We start from the raw sequence: 22,003 nt of genomic DNA on the forward strand, positions 1-22,003 counted from the left end.
TTCATTCACCTGTAATTTTACTATAATCCACCGACCAGCTTGGTCTGTCTTTATTTCGAAAATTTCTGGTCTGGCTTGAAATCCTTGCTTAATTAAAATGGCTACCCCCCTAGTATGAAAATTATGGGAGGTACAAAAACACGTTTGCACCCACTTTTGAGTGCTAAATAACTCTTTACACTCATCCTCCGCCAAATGAGTTTCCTGCAAAATTAAGATTTGCGCCGGGGAATCCTTTAAATATTGAAGGATTCTATTACGTCTCGACTTAGTTCTCAGCCCATTAATATTCCACGAGAGAAGTTTTATCATAAACTTACCCTCCCCCTGGCCCATGCCGATTTTAGTCATTTAAGGTTAACCCACCACCCCACCACCTAGGTGAACGAGAAACAATTTCATTACCTTATTCCCAAAAACTCACCCCCTTGTACCTCCCCCTCCCTAACCCCTCCCAGGGAGAACCCCCCCACTATGTCAGCCACCATGGGCCTGATTTTAGAGTGCCCTGCCTACCTGGGGGGCCCAGAATTCAAAAACTTATTGCAAATATTACACATGATCAGCCTGTTCTTTCCTAATAGCATCTAACAATTCATCTGCCTTATCTATCTCTCTTATATTATACATTTTGTTATTATGCATTATTCGCAAAAAAGCTGGGAATTTCAATTTAGCCACTACAGATACAACTTGAGCGTTCTTTAGGCATGGTAGCATGGTGTTTTCTTGAAGTCCCCAAGGAGCTCTGATGCTGTGAGATCAACAGTGGAGTGGCTTCCTGAGAGAAATAACCCACTACACTGGGTACCTGCAGAGGCAAGAGTGTTACATGCTTCTGTACAGAGAGCTACGACTCAGTTAAATGGACACAGGCTCATCCTGGCCAATTAAGTTGGAGTTGAACCGTGCAAGATCCATAGGGAGATAGAAGAGTTGTCTGTGACTCTACAAGTGCAATCTTAAGATGATACTGGGATGAAGATGCCTGCCAATTTGAATGTGCAAATCGGAGTGATGCTCTCATGCACACTCTCCTTCTTCTGGCATTATGAAAAGACTGTAAATGGATTTTCTTAATGGCTAATAGGGGTCCTGTTGGGAGTTCACAAAATTTGTCTTCTGATTCACTTTTTGCAGATCTGAGTAAGCTTGCATTGCCAGCATTTCCTTAACATCTTCCATGCAGTATTTACTAGTGCACCTATACCTGCACAAGGGCTGATTTTCTGACATTTAGGGGGTTATTACAACTTTGGAGGAGGTGTTAATCCGTCCCAAAAGTGACGGTAAAGTGACGGATATACCACCAGCCGTATTACAAGTCCATTATATCCTATGGAACTCGTAATATGGCTGGTGGTATATATGTCACATTTGGGACGGATTAACACCTCCTCCAAAGTTGTAATAACCCCCTTTGTTACTTGTCTGCCTTCAATAGCATTTTTCCACATTACAATTATTAAATTATCTTGCATGATCCTCAGCCATAAATTCCTTTTGTCCATAGTAGCCTGTGATTGATGTTGGAACAGAGAATCTTAGAATGTTTATTTTTCTGTTATTCGTTATCTCATTTTTCAATGGACTCTGCATGCATTAACTGTTGTGCCAGTTATAAAATCAATGTCTCTAGATATTTCCAATGGTGAGAAAGTCACTCAAGAACCGGGTATCATTGATACGTGTAGGTAGTGGGAGATTGCAAAGTTTTGGGTTATTGGTAACTTTTTCCTTCTCTGCTATAGATGTCCCTGCCAGGTCCTTTCCACTAGGACATCACACACCCTGTGCCCAATTTTGCACTATTGAGTACCTCCTCAGGGGTGGGAATCAGTCTTGTGGGTGTTTATATTTTACTCTGGAGTTTCTGTGGCCAATTGATGGCCTTAGCACAGTCCTGAGAGCTGGTGAAAGAAGGACAGGGGCAATTGACACAAGTCTACCATTATCAAAATCATATACCACAGTGGCAAGAATGAAATCCAGAACAATGTAACTCATGCAGCGGTTGAGGCTCAGTAAAAGACTTGACCTCCTCATTTTTTTTTGGGGAGAAGGCAGTTCAGATGCTAGAGACTGATGAGTAAAAAGTTTTGCATCATTGTATGTTTGTGTTTGCCTGCTTGTATATGTGTATTTCGAATTGGAATTATTGGTAGCTTGACATTGTTTTAATTTAAAAGGTGGTTTTGTACCCACTCAGTGGATGATCATCATCAGAGAGACAAACATTTCAGTCATGTTTTCATGCGTCATTTCAGTCATGTTTTCATGTGTCATTTCACTCATGTTTTCAAGGGGTCTCCAGCTGGACCTCAAGAGCGTCTGGTAGCTTGCCAGTAAAAACCCCTTGGATATGGAGCCAGCCTTGCACATGATAGGTCTAGAACAGTGGTTAATTTGAGTCGGTGGTTCCAGATAGGGCCCACCTTTACTCATTTCAGGGGATCCACACTTATTTTACTCATCAGACTTTGTCCCTGGGCAAGCGAGAAAAATCAAACAAGGAAAAATAAGAAGTTTGAAAAAGATGGAAAAGAGTGACAGAGAGAGATAGAGAGCAGGATGAGTGAGATAAAGCCAGGGAGTGCCTGGCGGTGGACTGAAGAAGCATGAGGTGGATCGGCAGCCTTTGTGTTCAGCACGAAGACATTTGGTAGCACCTGTTGTGGGATTCTGAGCCAACCGTTGGGCCCCGGCACTTATTCTTTTACAAATTAAGCACTGCTGTTGAGAATGGCAGTGCTGCCTTTTTCATAGTGCAGGTGGCAGCACTGCTGGGCTGCAGTCCCTTGAAATGGAAGCTTTCCAAACTAATGACAACAAAGTGTGACTGAGAGCTTGGAGCCTGTCACATGGCACGTCACCTGCTACAATGCTACCTGTTAATTATAAACTTAGCTGAGAACTTCCACACACAGAAGAGCGCAGTAGCTTGAGTATAAGAGTGCAGACGCTGGGGTGGGTAAGAACGTAATTAATGAAAATGACAATCTGATGTCTTCATCTGGTTTGTAAGTAGCTCACATAGAAGAGTTTGAAGATCCCTGGTTTAGAAGATGAGGAACAAAATCTGTCTGCACAGTAATTTTGGAGATGTGCACACCACATGAAGGTGTATGATGAACAAACCTGTGTCTTCATGTCTGGAATAACATCTTGAATTAGGACCCCTTAAGTCTTCAATGTATGATGGGGTGCACCACAAGGATTATCTATTTCATCGATACTTATTAATCTATACCTAAGCTTTCTAGCATTTTTGTTGTCTGACTAAGGTATCAAGACATGCTTATATGCAGATGATATACAATTGATTTATCGTCTAAAAGAAAATGCAGCAAGAGACAATACAAAGATAACTGATGTGTTAAATTTAACTCAAACGTAGCTGAAAGATAGTTATCCGAAACTTAACCTGAGCATGACAGAGATCATAGGGCCAGATGTATGAAAGCTTTTTGCATTTGCAAACGGTGCGAATGCCCGTTTGCGAATGCAAAAAGCCATTTCAGAATGTATTAAAGGCACTCTGAAAACAATTTTAAGGAATCGCTAAAATAGCGATTCCTTAAAATTGCGACCCTTTTTAGAGAGTCGCAAATTGCGACTCTCTAAATTAGAAATCGCAAATAAGGATTTCTTATTTACGATTTCTAAACACATGTAAGAAGCAATTCCTTAATGCGAATTGGGCATTAAGGAATCGCTATTTCCACCAAGTTGAACTTGGTGGTAACCATGTGCAAATTTTAAAAATGCATTTATAATGCATTTTTAAAATGTACATGTAAAGCACACATGCCCTTTTGGCATGTGTGCACCTTACATGTCCTAAAAAGCTTTTTGGGGTGCAGCAGTGGGGGCCTTAGGCCCCCAGCACCCTGGGGTTTTGCATTTCCAAAATTGCGATTTCCAGTTAAGAAATCGCAATTTTGGAAATGCAAAAAATTTGCAAATATGGGCCTACAGGCCCATAGGTGCGAATGGGGCCGGTATCACAATTTGCGATTCGGTAATAGCATTTGCGATTTTTGAGAAATTGCTATTACCGAATCGCAAATGTGATACATTGCATTTTGCGAATCGGAAATAGCGATTTCTTAAAAATCGCTATTTCCGACTCGCAAAAGGCCTTCTTGATACATCTGGCCCATAGTCTTTAACAGCAAAATAAATTATAGGGTCCCAATGTCATGGCCTTCTTACCAGGGTCAGTGGCAAATTCCTGTCAAACGTTACAGAAATGTAGGCCTTAGTCTAGATTTTAACCTGAGTATGTAACCTCAAATAGCTGTGGTTCTGCGGCTGCGTTTTCCCATTTAAAATAACTCAAAGCATGATTTGGAGTTTGGCAGACGGCTTAGTCCATCACAAACGTGACAAATATCCTGTCCGCTTTATTACAAGTGTATTATTATATGCTGTGATACTTGTTATCAGGTGGTTGGGATAGCTGTCATGTTTGTGAAGGAGTACCCGTCTGCCAAACTCTAAATCAGGCGATCAGATGGAATTTCTCTTCCTTTCATCAATCATATGTTTGGCCAGATCTTTTATTCATTTCTTTGGACTTTGGTAAATCCGCGTTTCAGGATCTTTCTTTAAAAAAAAAAGAAAAAAAAGCATTGACTGGCTCTAAAAAAAATACAAACGGCAACTGTTAGACTCATTTGTAATTTGAAGAAATGCAACCATGTCTCACAGTACAGGGAAAAGCTTTACTGGTTACCAGTGAGCAAACAGATACAATTTAAGGTAGAGAGTTTAAAGCACATATCTTTAAATGGAATGATGCCAGCATTTTTAGTAACAGATTCAAGAAATCTGTAAGATGTCTTATTTTCAGCTAGGACCACCTCTGGGTTCCTAAAGCGTGTGCAAGGGCCTTTTTCTGTGGATTTGTTTTTGTTCACCTATATCGGTGCCTAACAAGATCACCTTAAATTCCTGGGAATTGCTTAAACCGTGCCTGTTTGTAGCTTAATGGGTATTTGTTGATAGCTTAGCTTGTCCTAGTCACAGTAATTCATAGAGCCTTAAGATATTGTAAATGAATGTATTTGCGCTGCACAAATAGCCAAAATAAAATAATAATTTCCACCCCTTCTTGCAGGAGAAAGCCATAAGTATCTGGGAGGCCAAGAACTTCTTTCTCGAACTGGACCCAATACCGGGAGCTGTGGATGCAGTGAAGCAAATGGCCAGTTTGGATGAGTGAGTATCATCTTATCATGAAGATAAACTTGAGTGCACCCTAAGCGAGACCTGGTTGCTTTTCAAATCAGATCACTTTATGGTGCCATTTTTGTGAGTTGGTCTTGAAAAATTCTACAGTGTAGGTTTGTCATGTGAAAATCTGCGAAATATTGTGTTACCTGTGAGCTGGCTGTTGTAATTCCATTATTTTGCACTTTTGGTACTAAAACTTTGTGGATTGTCCAAATTATTTGGTGAAGCTGTTGTATTACGCTTGTGCGTGCTCATGCTGCATGATTCTGCCCAGGCTTAAATGAATTAAGATTACATCAAATTGATAAATTGTGCATAAATGGGTTGAGGGATTATTTTGCCTGTATTACCCAAAAGTCAGAGGTTTACAGTGATGTTTCCTGTCTGCATCAATAGGTCAAAAAGGTTTCAGGATGCCAGATTTAGTGCACCACTATAAATGCATTCATGCTGCAATTCAATTTTAGGATCTTGAATTAAAAGAACTGTTGGCACTTCCTAAAACAGACAGTGCCCGAGTTCTTCCAGTCATCTAATGTAGTCGTAATCTATTTTTTGTTACACAGCTTTACTTACCGTAGTTCCTAATTACTCTCAGATGATGATTGCATACAAAAAGCTTTAGAGGCAGTCATCTTACTACACTTTGATATTTACTAAGAAATATAATTTTAGTGCCTGGCTGGAGACAAATGTAACCATCTGTTATGAGTGCTTACGGGTTCTGATGGATGCTTCGTACTGCAGATTCCTCACTTTAACAAAATTCCCAAACACCACACCAAATCTAGAAGTCTTTAAAACAGTTGTTCCTGTGTACTTCCAGGAGGCATCGTCAAATCCTGTGTACCGACCCAGAAGTGAGGGAGTGGCTCAGCATATAGGAGTCACCCTGCACTGACATCAATTCCTTTCTTTCAGCGTTCTTCAACAAGGATCTCCACTCACAACTTTGTTGGTGTACAGATAATTCCAAATTTCAAATTAGTGTACCATTGAAGAAGTATATCTCCTACTAAAAGACAGGATTCAGCTGGTGTGGCTAATCCAGATAACATATGTCGTTTAAGCGTTCGCAAGATTTGTCTCTGGTGTCTAAGCACCAGACACAATTTTACATTGGGTGATAAGTGTGCCATGATACACCTGAAGGTGAACATAGATTGAGAAGCAAAGTTATAGGTGGAAGAGCACAAGAAGAGATTGTGCTTCTACTCCAAATTGCAGAGTTGTTCCCGCTCCAGCTTGCAGGACTGTTCTAGTGCGCAAAATAACAATGGACTCGGATGCGACCCTTGTAATTACCAGTGGTTGAGATTAATTCAAGCATTCCATCTATCGCCTTTTGTATACTTTAATACAGTAGGCAAACCAAGCAGATGTCTGCTTCGTCTGGTTTCTTCATCCTGGGGTGGCTCAGGACATTCTCAACCAGTGGGCATGTCATAGCTGGATCTTTTTAATACAACTAATAATGTGCAGAGTTAAGACTATTAAACTCTGGAGTTCCACTTGTCTGTGATGGACTACAGGTTGAACAGTGACAACTGACCAATTTTGATTTGCCATCTAAAGTGTTGGATGTGATCCTTGCATTCAGACGCCCTTGAACCAATTCCATTTATTCAGGGTGATAGGAGAAGTTTGAGGTCCTGTATGTAGACCATCACTTTGATGCCTTAAAGGCCAAGATACCAGATATGTTATTGTTTGTTTTGTTGGTAGCCCAGGAAGGTTTTGCAGTGTGCACATTTAAAGATTATAAGTCAACCATTTGAGGCTTTTTATATTTCCCAGACCAGCCTTCCAAGTTGAGATCACCAGTTGTCATGAATTTTCTGAAAAGACTGGCACTAGCATTTCTCCCAAATCCTTTGATCATGTCTCAATGGGACCTCAATTTGGTCCTCATATTTCTCATGTGCATGTCCTTTGAACCCATGCACAGCTGTCCCTTGTGGTATCAGACAATCAAGTCCGATTTTCTTATTGTTCTCACTTTCGCAGCCAATGTCAGTGAACTACATGAGCTGTCAGTTCAATCTCCTTACACTGCGTTCTTTCCCGACAAATTGGTGGTGCGCTGCCTTTCAGCATAAGGTGCTGTAGACCTTTCACTTGGGACAATCCATCACCTTACCAGCAATTATCTCTTTGCCACATCCCTCGAAAGAGGTGAAGCAACTTTCATCAGTTTGATACCTAGAGACCTTGAATGCATGAAGGAGTATTGTGTTGATGATCTACGTCAGTATGCTAAAATATTGGGGACAAAAATACTGCCACACTGATATTGGTTTTAAAAAATCCAGAATAAAAACATAGAGTTTACATACTTTTTATGCAAACTACAAAAATATTGACAAAAAATATATATCATATGAAATGTACTAAAAAATATTAAACTTTCACATAACAATATAATTAAAAATAAATCTAAAATGTATGTTATTATAACACATAATAATATATACTTTAAAAACAATGTTATACATTCCCTGTATTGTATCTAAAATTGATTATTCATATTATATACAAAAATTACATTTGAATCATTACTAACTCTAAAAGTAAACCAATTATTAATATATATCAAAAACATATATCAAATGTATATATAAAAAAAAATCTGATAGAGACATCTAGCCACAGATTCCTTAATTTAGAATCTTCCCCAGGCCACAGCCTTTTTACGTAAACTTTTTTCCCGTTTTATGTCTGGGTGTCAGCAGAGAGCGTCGCGCAACTCTGTAATGACGTCCGCCGGATGTGATTTCAATGAAGTCCATATAACTCCCAGTCGTTGCACTGATGTCAGTTCCTTCTTTTCTGCGCTTGCAATGCGCATCAGGAGACGGTTTTTCTGGCTGTTTTTCGGCCTCCTTCGAGGTTTTCGTTGTCTTGGAGCAGTGTGCTTCCTATGTCTTCAGGGTTTGAACCGCATGGGTCCTGTGGATGGCAGATGTCAGCTACACACAACCTCAGTGAGCATGTGGTGCCTGGGTGTGAACCATGAACCAGAGGACTGCGGCTTCTGTCAGCGACTTCGGCCGAAGGCTCGGTGAGAGCAACGGATGAAGCTTGTTCCGGCGTGGATGTCTTCCTGGCGCATGAAGTCCCCTTCTCGGTCTGATGTCCTTTCACGGGGCAGTTCAAGGAGCCGCTTTCGTAGACGCTGTTCTCCATCGAAGTCCACAGGTAAGTGTCACAAGCGGTTGAGGCCTCAGCAGTTACCAACCTCACCGCATTTAACCTCCCATCCTTCCCTGGCTAAGGAGACGGGGTCGGGGTCCGTCCCGCAACTTCCTTGAGACAACTCTAGACCAGATGCATGCATATTATTCTTCCCTTCACGCAATCTTTGGTCAGTCACCTCCCTCTGGAGCGCATGTTGGTCCCAAGGAGGTGCGAAGTGCCTTAACTGTGTTCATGCCAGCGGGTTCACCCTTGGCTTCGGTTCGGCCTTGAGAGTCAGTTGATGCAACTGTTACAGCACCGGTGCACACCACTTTGGGGTTCCCACCTTTGGCGGTGGTGTCCTGTCAGCTGACTCCGGGGACTTCGCTGGCCCCACCAATCAAAATCGACTCCCTCTCTGAGTCTGATGTTGATGCAGAGGTTTCGCCTTCTCGACGTTTGGAATGGCGCCTGTCATACCTCCACAAACCTTTAGTCCTGTTGTTCCTATCGCAGGTGATGGTAGAGAGGCGCTACCAGAGTCAGATGCTCCTAGAGAGGACAGTTGGTTGTCTGATCTGGCTACAGCTAGTGACTTGGATTCTTCTCCAGCCTCAGGCATCCTTTCCCCTCTGGGACTTGCTACGGAAGCGAGTTCCTCCTTTGCTGACAGGGTTGCAGAGGTGTTAGGTCTAACCCTTCCCTTAATAGGATTTGGTTTCTGGTCCCTTAATTGATTCACTCCATCAAAGCCAGACCAGGGTTGAACTGGTGCTTCCTTCTAGTGAGGCGCTACATGATGTCTTATTGTGTGCTTGGGCTAAGCCTGCTACAGGGGCCCCTGTTGACCGGGATATATTCCACAGGCACCGTCCTGACCCTGGTGATTCCTACTCCTCGCAGTTTACTGGCACAGGCCACTTTAACTTTCAATGAGATAGAGTCTCACCCCCATACTCCTCCTGATAGAGAGTCCAGGGGTCTAGATGACTATGGCAGGCATATTATTTCCTCACAAGTTTTGTTCTACTTTCAGTGAACAAGTCTTGTGTGGATTCCACTGACTCTGTCGGTAGAGCTACGGCTTTCTCAGTTGCGATCCATCGCCGTGCCTGGTTACGTACCTCAGGGTTCTTAGAACCAATCCAATCTACGTTACTGGACATGCCTTTTGATGTTGCACTTTTGTTTGGTGCCCAGGCTGACTCAGCCTTGAGACGTTTTCGAGACAGTAGGGGTGGAGCAACGGGTTAACTTTGTTTCTCTCTCCATCCTTTGGCTCCTTCTTCACTGCTATTAATTGTTTTTCTTTTTTTGTGTAACTTGTCTTGATTAGCACTTTGCACAGTTACATAAACACAGGTCATCTGAAGAGTTACATTATACCGAATTGTTGAACAGGTTTATGCAGGACAGTGAGTGTATTGGAGCATTACATATATGGAGTCGCAATCCGCCTGCTCCACAGAGAACCATCCCAGTCAATCTTAGCCAATTCCCACTCTTCCAGCATGGCACTGTGTCTCGCTATCGAGTGGCGACCAAGCTAGAGCAGTAGTTCGCTGTAGTATTTTGACCCTGATTCCCCTATAGACAACAGATTATATGCAGTGCAAGTTTGTATGCAGTCAAACATTGAATTAACCAGTTAACAACAACAAGAACCAGGGCTAAAACCAGTTACTGTTTATTCACGGCGCGGGTCGGTCAGTGACAACATATCTTGTTGAAAGAGTACTATGTACTATATTGTGACACCAGATAAGTGGGAGGTGCATTGGACGACCCATCGGCACCCATGTGTACAATTCCCCTGCAAGAGGGCTCTGTATGCGAGGGTAAATAAATATTTTAAAAAACAGAGGAAATACTCAGTAGCTATTATCTATGCTCTTATCTAACCATCTGATTCTGTGGATTCACCCTGAGTTACCTCTGTGTTCAGTTCCAATGGTTGTGATTCCTGCGTGGACTGAGTGGATTCCAGGAGTCTAGGTCTTCTAACATGTCAGTTCACCATTCTATATCTTGCTTAGCATTTTCATCGGTGCAAATGATTCAGCCTCCTCTCTTCAGCAGTGCCCTATTCACGGAGGTCGGCCCTCCATCGTCCCAGCCTTGGGGGTCTCGCCTGTGTCCTATGAGTTGCGACACAGAGTTTTGCCAATACCAACCCCAGCAGTGCAAACCTGGAATTATTTTTTTCCACTTTTTCAGGAGGGTAGTATGCCTAATAGGCAATGGTTGGTCAGAAGTTCAATCTGTATTATGGTGATTTCTCTCAAACCATCAATGACGATTGCCCAAAACGGTTGTAGTCGGGGGCATTCCCAGGTCATATGTATGAAGGAGGCAGGTGTGAAACCACATCGTGGGCACTCAGGCACGCGAGCAGGGTAGATCCTGTGGAGGCTTTGTGGGGTGAGGTAGGTACGATGTAAATAGTGGAATTAGGTATATTTAAAACGAGCGTTACTCGCCACCTCACAGACTTGTGCAAACGTCTGCCTCCATTCCGAGTCGACAAGAGGGGTCTCCAGATCTGGAGCCGATCAGATCCGTATCATTGCCACGTCCACTGTGCATTCTGCCTTTAGTGTTTTATATATTGTCGATGTCAGGCCTCTAGTTACTCCAGGTTCCAGAAGCATCCGTAGTATGTGGGACTCCTGTGGCTCCTCAGGAAGAGAGGGCCATAGCTCCCTAATGATATAAGAAACTTTTGCATATTGTAGGTGCTGGCCCCGGGGTAGTCGATAACTGTCCTGAGCCTCATTGATTGGGAGGAATGTCCCAGGTTGATATAGCGGAAGTGATCACACTTTCAGGTAAGTGGTGTCTAAGTGAGGTCTGAGATGGTCTGCCCCACTAGGCTAGCCATCAGGAAAAGGAGCGATTTGTGCCGGTTGACTTTCAAACCTGACATGTTACCAAACTTTGTCAAGATGTCCAGCAGCATAGGTATTGAGCGTACTAGGCCTGTCAGGTACATCAGAGCATTGTCCGCATAGAGGGAGAAAAGAGGACAGATGTATCAAAGATCCGTTTTGCATTTCTTAAACAGCGAATTTTAAGAAATCGCTATTTAAGAAATGCAAAATGTGATTTATGAAATTTGCGATTCAGTAATAGCGATTTCTTAAAATTCGCAGTTGCTATTACCGAATCGCAATTAGAGAATGGGACTCCATTCATCCCTATAAGCCTGTCGGCCCATAGATGTGAATGGTTTTGCATTTCTCAAATTGCGAATTCCAGTTAGGAATTTGCAAATTAGGTAATGCAAACCCCAGGGTGCTGGGGGCCTAAGGCCCCCTCTGATGCACCCCAACAATATATTTGCAGACATGTGAAGCACACACATGCCCTAGGGGCATGTATGCGCTACATGTCTTTTAAAAAAAATCATTTTTAAATATTGCACATGCTTACCACCGAATTGGATTTGGTGGTAATTGCGTTTCCTAAATACCCAATTCGCATTTAGGAAATGCTTGATACATGTGCTTTGGAAATCGGAAATAGGAATACCCCATTTGTGATTTCCTATTTAGAGAATCGCAATTTGCGATTCTCTAAATGGAGTCGCAATTTTAAGGAATTGCTATTTTAGCGATTCCTTAAAATTGCACAGCGAATGACTTTCATACATCTTGAAAGGCATTTTTGCATTCGCAAACGGCAGAATTTTGCGATTCGCACCGTTTGCGAATGTAAAATTGCTTAATACATCTGGCCCTAAATGAGCAGGTCCTCCCACTGTCACTCCCCATTCTGCCATCTCCCCCCACAGTTTCTGTACCAGTGGCTCTATCGCCAATGCTTAGAGGAGCGAGGATATTGGGCATCCTTGCCTGGTCCCCCTTGCTATAGGTATGCTTTCGTAGACCACTGTACATGTGCGCAGTCGTGCTAATGGGCGGGTATACAGAAGATGGACCCGCGCAAGGAAGTTCTGCCCAAGGTAAATCCTCTCCAGGACAGTCCACATGTATTCCCACTCAACAGTATCAACCGCTTTTTCAATGTCGAGCACGGCCATAGCTGCCAGCATTTCAGTACCTTCTGTTGAGTGGAGCACGTGGGATAGGTGTCGGAAATGCATGTGGGTCCCTCTGCCTGGTATGAAGCTGCATTGGTGTACCAAGTGAGGTACGACTCGCTTTAGTCTCGAGGCCAGAGCCTTGGCTAGTATTTTTGTGTCGGCACATAACATGGTTGTTAGTAAATAACATGGAGAGAGGCTTATATGATCCCAGGTCCACAGGATCCCTGCCGGGTTTGAGGAGCATGATAATCTATGGTTCTCGCATTGACTGTGGTAGTGTGCCTAGTCTCTAAGATTCTTGAAGAGTTTTCAAGGAGTTAGGGCAACAAGAGTGTTCCGTAGGTCAGGTAATATCCGGGCCGACCAACCGTCTGGGCCTGAGGCTTTATGGCGCGTCATGTCCCTAACCGTCTCTTTGAGTTACTCTAACTTGGGGCCAGATGTAGCAAAGGTTTTTACCCATTCTATGTCTATGGGAAAAAGTGTTCGTACGTATGGCCCTAGATGTCCTCATCTAGCTTTTTACTTTCCATCTCTGTGAGGCGTGGGAGATCTAAGTCAGTTAGATAATCTTGTATCTCTGACAGTGAGGAGCCCAGTCCCCCGGTGTACACACCCGCCAGATGGTCCCTCAGTAGTCTGTTGATGCCATCTTGTCACTCTCAATACATCCGTGAGTTTCAGAGATAATGTGAGTTGGGCGGTCTCATCTCGTAACAACCAGGCCAGCAATCTGCCCGACTTGTCACCTTCCCCGTATAGCAGCTTGCGACAATCACGTCTGGTCAGTTTGGCGAGTCGGTCCCATATTTCAGTAATGCGATGGCTCACCTGCAACTCAGTCTCCCGGTTGCCTATGCAATCAGAGTTTATCTGCTGTAGGTCAGACTAGGGAATCCACAGCCTTCTTGAGGACTAGTTCTACCTTCAATGTGACTCACTTCAGGCCTCTAGTTGCAGTGGACTGCGAGTTTGTGTCAAAAAACCTGCCCATCATTTTTCTGAGCTCCCCTCGAAATATGGTTTTTTTTAAGGACTTGGGGCGTAACCGCCATAGAGGAACGTGGGGTCAGCTACCCTCACCTCCCACTCCAGTAGTACTAGGGTGTGATCAGAGAGGAATGTACCCATAATATGGACCCTGTTAATTGCCAATGCTATGTCGTCCGTTATGAGGAATCTATCGAGTTGGCTGTACACTAGATGGGTTGGAGTGTAGCATGTATGTTACTGTGTTGCTAGGTATGTGGCTCGCCATATTTCAGCGCCGTGCAGTCTATTAATTGCTGCTTGAAGCGCAGTCGTCAACTGCGATTTAGTGCCGGGTTGTGGGGGTGTCTGCCTAGCTCATCAACATGGACACAGTTACTTGGGGTATCCCTAAATAGGGTCTGAACTCTTTCTCAATTGCGGGGAAAAAGCCATCATCATCAGTGTTTGGGGCATAAATATTTAATATGCATATTTCTAGGCCATTCAGGAGCCCATGCACCAGTATGTACTAGCTGGTTACATCAGCCTGGAAACCCCTACACAAGAAAGGAACCTCCGGAGGAAACCAGTGGAGGCTGGCAGCAAAATAAATTGGAGGGGTGCACAGAACTACAACATACACACATAACATACATACATAAAATACATAACATACATAACATAGACACATAACATGCACACCAACACTTACCTTGCTCGATGTCTCTCAAATGATTTGATTAATTTCTCACCGAATGGAGCCAAAGTCTCAGAGTGGGTTCCCTTCTGTCTGCTGTTGCCTGTTCCATCTGTGGTGTCCCCAGGGATCACCTTTGTCACCTGTGCTGTTCCACGTCAACTTGGCCCCGTGTTTGATCCTTTTGAAAACTGATGGGCATGAGTACAATCTTATGTGGCACATAGTTGTACATCTGCAGCTCCAGAAATTCTACTAACATCTCAGAGATACCAATTTACTTTTAAAGGTTAAGAAGTGCTAGCATTATTTCCTCCAGCTGCACCTCTGTCTTTAGAAAAGTATTTTGAATATTATTTCACTTAGTACTAGGCTGAAAAATTGTGCTGTAACATTAATCTTTTGGCAATTTTATGCAAGGGATTTAAAAACGTTACTCTCATGTTAGCTTTACCTGTAGCCGCATCTTTTTTTATGTATGTCTCAAGTCATAGACTTTTAGCTACAATACTATCTAAACACTCCCTGAGCCTTCCGATAAACTGGATTACAATTTTTAGGAATTTCTAGTTCTTCTGAAATGTCCTTCAGTTGGAATGTAGAAAATTACCATATTTTGTTTTTTCTAAATTGATCTTTTCCACCTGCCGTGTAGGAGTCAGTGTGGGCTACCCTGCAAGTTACTGCATCTCTTACGATAGTCCTAGTGTCTGGAAGGTTATTCCACCTAGCACCCTATGTCTTTGTTCGTGTAGTACAGTGTACCATGAGAAAGTACTTTCACCATATGCAAATTCTCCTTACTCTATCCCTTGTAGAAAGATTTGCACAGACTCTGTTGTCCATCGCATAATGAGGGAGGAACTCTTAACAACATGATGACTAATCTTTCAATATGTGAAAAAAGCTTCCTAGTTGGAAGCTTTATGTGACCCTTACCTAAGGTTAATGTCACATTAATATTTTGTCCATTTTCTTCCAGCGTTTTTCATATGTTAACATTATTCCTTCATTAATTGCCAGAATGTAGGTGTCAGATCCTATGAGCTGCCTCTTCTGTTCTGCCTAGTTCATCCAACTAGACCATGAATATTTGGGTAGCAATTTATGATTTGTTTCTATCAAAGAGAGGACAAACGGCCCAGCTGCATTTCATTAGCTATTGCACAACCTGGCATAGATGTCTACAATTTAAATTCTCTAGCTGAAATTGATGAAAAATGATCAAGCTATGAAACCTGAACAATTGTGAATCTTTAGAAATAAAATTCTAAACCAGATTACGCCATGCACTAAAGAAATATTTCTTGCATCGCATTGAAAGGACCTGTGAGTACAAATATCAAGATGGATTAAAAACGATTTGAATGTTATCTATTTAAAAATAGCTGTTTCACTGTTACAGAGGAGAACATGTGGCAGCAGATCAGTATCTCAGATACAGGCAGGAGTAAGAATTTGATGCAACTTAATTTGGTGTGAGGTCTGATGACGATTACATGCTGTGCACATGAGATTGCTTTTCTCCTCTTTCAATACACTCCTTTTTCTGTTTGTTGTGAATAGCGAAGATTGAATCCTTGGGGACAAGGCTGCTCCGGGCCATGCTTTGTCTGCTGAACTAGAACCTTATTTAAAGATTGGTGGATGGGCTACTCTGTCAAAACGTAGCAGATATCCTGGTCACCATATTACCAGTGCCATAGGTTATACTGCACTTGTAATATGGCCGACAAAATATCTGCCATGTTTGAGATAGATTATATGCCCCCTCTGTTTAAGGTCCTAAGTTTCTTCACTGCTCTGAGTCTATAGCGGCAGAGTGCAACAGAAGTGTGTGGTTCCTGAATCCATGCCACATGTTTAGTATATCCAAAAATGATATACTTACGTACAGTGTTTATAAACCAAACACGTTTGCACAGTCAGTGTTCGTCTGGAAAGTGTGGCACAGATCTGGTGCTCAAACACTGATTCCATGTCCAGCCGCACACTCTGCTCTTGGTGTCCCATTCTGAAGATGGGAAGTAGAGATCATTGTGGTAGAAACAGTTTTCTAATGCCTTGTAGTTAAATAACAGAACATGGTCTATTTTCCCTTCATTCTCTAACTATGACTCCCGCCATTTTTACTCCTATAGTTTTTTGTTCTTTTTCACCCTCCAACTCCAGTGCTTTGAAACACTCGCCCATCCTCTTTTTTCTGCACTCCACATTTTTATGCCCCTCTTAGCCTCCACCCACTCGCCCCTGCCTTTCCTTTATCCGGGGACTTGTGACGCATTCAGGTGGTCCAAAGGTGATGTGGTTAGTAAGAAAACAACAATAATAGATAAATATGACAACTCACAGCAGGATTGGGTTTTGAGAGGGAAACGTATCAATCATGAGCTCTGAGAGAGAAGCATATTGGACATGGGCTCCTCAGGGCTAACCAGACAGATCATGACAACTGAGTCATAGCACAGGATTTGAACGAATTTAAGACAATGATTAAACATATTTCTGATGTTATTTAATTTCTTCTTCCTCAGCACTGATGTGTTCATTTGTACAAGTCCAATTAAGAAGTACCAGTATTGTCCTTATGAGAAGGTAAGTTTGGATCCTTGGTTTAACACGTAATGCGAATTACGTGGATGGAAGCCATGATGTATCGGGGTGGGGAGTTTAGAGATGAAGGGAGGAAATGCGTGTGAGATTGAGAGTCGTTTTTGTCTAATAGTTTTATTAAATATTCTTGAGAAAACCAAAAATTGATATCAGAACAATTTGCAATGATAACTGAGATTTTACATACTACCACTTTAAGCAACTGTCGAGCTGAAAATCATAAGACAGTGAAAATCGTTGAAAAAAATCAGTTGCTGTATTTTTTAAGCAGAAATATGGCAGTTGAGCAGGTTTTGTTTCCACTTGAATGAGGATGAAAGACACAATGAGGTGGATTAGGTGAAAGCTTGCAGAAAATCGGCCACGCCTTCAGAAGAGTTACAAGTCATAAGACATAAATTCAGGCCAAGGTGTGGGACATGGTGTTAAAAACAATGAGATGACACTCATCTAATTGTTTTTAACACCATGTCCCACACCTTGGCCTGAATTTATGTTAGTGTGTAGGAAGTTAAATGGGTTTATGAATTATCTATAAGTGTTTTTGGACACCAGCGGCAAAATAATTCATGAAGCGTAAGAGATGATTAAGTAATTGTAGAATAACTAAAAATCTGACTTAGTGAACAGTATACAAAACGTAATTTGTAAATTATTCCCGTGGACCTGTTTGTAAGATTGATTGAAAGTTGTTTTAAAAAAGAATCACTGTACTATAACTTTCTCTTTTCCTGTTTGTTGCTGATTCACATATTCTAGTCAAGCGAAGAGAATAATGCCTGAACTGAAAGAAAGTTTCAGGATCTCAAATAATTCTGTTAAATCTTATTTCTTTTGTCCGAAACAATGCAATGAAAATATTAATAGATTGTTTTAATATCGATTATGTAGAGCATCTTTGACAAATTTTATTGGAAGATAAATTTGCTTACAGGACATGTTTCCCTGAATGCCATATAATCTCATAATTCTGTTTTGTATCTGTACAAAAAGGGCCACACATTAGGGTGACCAGAACTTTAAAGCCAAAAACAGGGACATATCACAAAAATAGAAGGACTACAGTTTCACTTCAACGGAGCACACAGAATGTTATGACTCATCATCTTAGAATTACAGAAGAGGCACTAATAACATAAATGAAATGCAAGTTTTAAGGCCAGTATCAAGCCTATTAATTAAACGGGTTCCTGATAACACCTGATAACTAAATGTGCTCTGGAAATCTAATAAATTCACCTCCCATCGTTTTCTGGCGAGCCTCTCTAAAAACCTGGACATGATCTTAATTACCCGAACTCTACTGGGACAACTGGTGACAAACGGGGACTGTCCTGGCAAATCCTGTACGCCTGGTCACCCTAGAAAACATACACACGCACACACAAACTCTTTTAATTTTAAAATATTTATGCATTTTTTCTGAATTCAGAATTACATATTTTTTTTGTATCAAATCCTTATGCAAATCCTTAAGAGACCCACGGAGTGTAGTCTACTTGCATATGCAAAGCCTTTGCTTCCATTTTGTATAAAATTTCTCAGATCTGAATGTAAATCTTTTTCACGTTTGAATATAATACTTCAAGTGCCAATTAGTGTGCTTTAGCTGAATCCCTGGTTTTCCAGAATCCTACCACCACCTGAAATGCTGACTGCAGAAGCAAGTAGATTGGTTTCCCATCTCATTGCACTATAGAAATCCTCCCTTTACGTGAGCGATAAACCCAAACAACTTAGGCTCTGTTGGCATATGGAATCTGGTGATCGCCTCGATAATAAGTGCCAGCTCCTCCCAGAGCTATGATTCTGACACTGACATCAAAGGCAAACATATTCCAGCTGCAGGGCAGTAGAATGTGCATGCATTTGATGGCAGTTTCCAAAATTGTGCATGTTTAGAAGAGAACCATAGATCATTTCCATACTTATTAGTAGGTGTGCAATCTGTTCTGTTCTGCCTTACACCTGTGCAGATACCTCAGTTCTCTTGTTTCCCCACTCTTCCATTAATACATGAAGTTCCACTCCCAAACTTTTTGTCAGAGTTCACCCTCTCCCGAAAACCATCTGTGACATAAGGAAAATGTAGTCTTTGAGGACTACAAGCTTTGAACTTTGCCATTCCTGCTGAAAACAGATGTCCGCTGCTGTGCCACACAAAGTATGCCTTTGCTGCTTAGGTTCTAAGCATGACTCTTAAGTCCTGTGACAAGTGCTCCATGATGAACTTCTCAGCACGAAGCTGTACATCACTGAACACAAAAAGTGAGGTCTGTCAAACTTGAAGTGCCTGGCCTGCTTGCGATCCAAGTTTCAGCCATGATCTTCTGGTAAGTCCAAGGGGAAGTTGAATGTCAAGACAAGACAATCCAAACCGAACACCAGTTTCTGGCCAGAATCTGAGTTTGGCTCGCTCAAGTACAATATTACATTATTAAATCACCATACCAAAGTGTTGCGTTCATTCATTGAAGCCCTAACGGAGAACTTGATGGCAGCGTGGTCCAAACCTTGCTAAATACCACTATTGCGTCAATCTACTGCTTGACGTCACAGGCCTGCCTCCTGGAAGCCAGCCTTTCTGACACAACATGCAATGCCCTAAAATACTAATTGTACAGGTGTCTGCCAGGAAGGTAAACCTAAATTGTTTCATGATCCCCTATACAGAGAATCAAAGCATATTGACACACTGGGAAAGGGAGTATTCTCTGCTGTCAGTCTGGCATGAGATTGATTGATGTGATTTGAATTTGGGTTGGTACTCTCTTGCATTGTGGGATATGATGAGCTAGGACTTGCCCCTCCTGATTAGATGAGCTTAGAAATTAATTGGCTCAGACAATACATGACTGCGTTGGCCTTGCAGTGGGTAATAAGTAGGTAGTCTGGCGCCATGCCTGTAGGTTTTCATGGTGCCACATAAATGTCCTTGATGGATATGTCTTCTTATGGCTCCAGAATTTTGGGAGAGACTGCTGACACAGACTTAGCGCGCTGTAACAATAGTCAAGTTATGGCTTCCTTCTTAGATGTGCCGTCTTACGTCCGCCAGTTTCAGCAGCAGTACTGGATATTTTGGGTCTTCTTGAAGGGCCTTATGGGTCACCAGCCGTAGTCCTGTAACCTGTTCAACAAGCCACTCCGCCTTTTTCGGGAGCTGTAGTGGACAAGTGGTAGTAGAGGTGGGTGTCATCAGCAAGGGCAGCAGTCCTCTTCTGCATGCTGACGGTAGAGGGCAGGATTTGTTTTTATCTTTTCCGTTTGCTTGCAGTTAGCCTTATACCAGTGTCATAGTTCACAATTAGACGCCGTGCTGTGATCAACCCAAGATCTTTGGTTTTAAATACCTTCCTATGGAATGGCAGATTCAAAATGCTGACTCTGCCTGGGTCCTCTTTGCTTTATACATTGGGGATTGAATAGTGTCCATGTACTTGCAAGATGCATACTTACCTGTGCCCATCCTGCAGTCCCACAGATGTTTGCTCCTCTTCATTGTGGGGTTAAAACACATCCAGTTCGCTATCCTTCACTTCAGCCTCACATCTCCCGACCACCTGGGTTCACAGAGGTGATGGCGGTTGTTGCGACTCATCTTCGGAGGTTGGGAGTTCACGCATTCCTCTATCTCAACACCTGGCTTTTGAAGACGGGCTTTCCACAGTCAGTAATGGACCATTGCCAGCAGGCAATTTCACTATGTTCCTTGTGTGTCTCCATAAACAACGAAAAATCTTATCTTCGGCCAGTGCAGACGCTCAAGATGCAGTAGCTTGCAAAGCCTTTCGTTCCCTGAAATGAGTCCATGACATTCAGAGTACGATCCCAGTGTTTTGGGCTGTGCCTGGGTTGCTTCTCTGATAGTTCTGAGGCTTCTTGGTCTCCCAGCTGTGTGCATTCTGCTGGTGCCTCATGCCCGATGGTACATGTGAGCTCTGTGGTGCCTTTGCCTTCAGTGAGCTGAGCACCGGGGATGTCTGTTGAACAGCATCCATGTTTTGAAGAGGCAGGCTAGGACCTTTAACGGGAGATGAAGCATGCCAGCCTAAGTTGCATGAGATTATTCTCCCTTTTCCATCCAGAACTAGCTAGCCTGGCTGATGAATGGTGATACCCTGAAACCGGTCCCAGGATGCCTGTTTCTGGTCCAAGGAGGACCTGGTCTGGAAGTTCTGGCTGTTCTGTTCCCATGGAGAACAGGGTCAAGACTGATTTGCGTATTGCTGGGTCCATACTAGGTGGCATGGTGAGCAAAATAATTGAACCCAGATCTGTGACTGGGGTGAATGCTTGACTAGTTCTTGTTAGAAATGGGGTCTCTGGTTGGCAGTCGGTTTGCACCCTGTCCAAGTAGGGACCCTTATTCTAGTCAGGATAAGGGAGATACCCACTCAGATAACCCCTGCTCACCCCCTTGGTAGCTTGGCACGAGCAGTCAGGCTTATCTCAGAAGCAATGTGTAAAGCATTTGCACATAACACACAGTAATAAGTGAAAACACTACAAAAGAACACCACACCATTTTTAGAAAAATAGCCAATATTTATCTATATAAAACAAGACCAAATACGATAAAACTCCAACATACAGTAAGAAAAATATGAATTCTGCACAATTTACTCAAAACTACAGTTCCTTAAAGTCGATAGCTCCACCTAGGGCTATCACGGCATCGTGATCAACAAAACCAACAGTTCAGGCTGGCCTTGGCGTTGCGGGCCAGCTATGGTGTCGGGAAGACCCGCAAACAGTACCTTGGATTTGCAGGTCATTGTGATCCTCGCGGTGAGCTCCGGAGAGCGGCGTCAGTGACGTTGTGGTGTCGGTTCAGGAGTCGGTGCAGGAGTCGTCGGGCCCTTGAGGTCACACGCATTGCAGATCGAACTCCAGGCTGATGAAGTCAGGTGCGCTGGCGTGGATGGTGTCGGGGCTGCGTTGCAAAGCGGGACGATGCAACGTGCAGTGCCCGCAGGTCACGGTGCAGGCAGCAGCTCTGTGACGACATCCGGTGGCGTCGGTGAGACCAGGGCTGCGGTGTGAAGTGGGGCAGTGCGACGTGCAGTGTCCACAGGTCACGGTGCAGGCAGCGGCGTTGTCGTTGCTGAAGCGCTGTCGTCTGCAGACCCAAGCCAGCAGTGCGGGACGGGATGGTGCTTCGTTACCCTCACGAGCGGTGTCCACAGGCCACAGTGCAGGCAGGATGCCTGCTGACAACACAGGAGTCGATGGTGCTGGCGTCGGTGGAACGAGAT

At 43.0% G+C, this 22,003-nt stretch overlaps 1 protein-coding gene across 2 annotated transcripts in view; it reads left to right on the plus strand.

The window, feature by feature from the left end:
* The window catches only part of NT5M (5',3'-nucleotidase, mitochondrial), an 80,723-nt gene that overhangs the window by 30,434 nt on the left and 28,286 nt on the right, over positions 1 to 22,003 (plus strand). For both annotated transcript variants that reach the window (XM_069210064.1, XM_069210063.1), the window contains 2 exons: positions 5,123 to 5,223; positions 16,667 to 16,727. In XM_069210064.1, the coding sequence (XP_069066165.1) occupies positions 5,123 to 5,223; positions 16,667 to 16,727 (162 nt within the window). The remainder of the gene's footprint in view (positions 1 to 5,122; positions 5,224 to 16,666; positions 16,728 to 22,003) is intronic.

Source organism: Pleurodeles waltl, chromosome 10 (assembly GCF_031143425.1).
Source record: "Pleurodeles waltl isolate 20211129_DDA chromosome 10, aPleWal1.hap1.20221129, whole genome shotgun sequence".
Lineage (NCBI taxonomy): Eukaryota > Metazoa > Chordata > Amphibia > Caudata > Salamandridae > Pleurodeles > Pleurodeles waltl.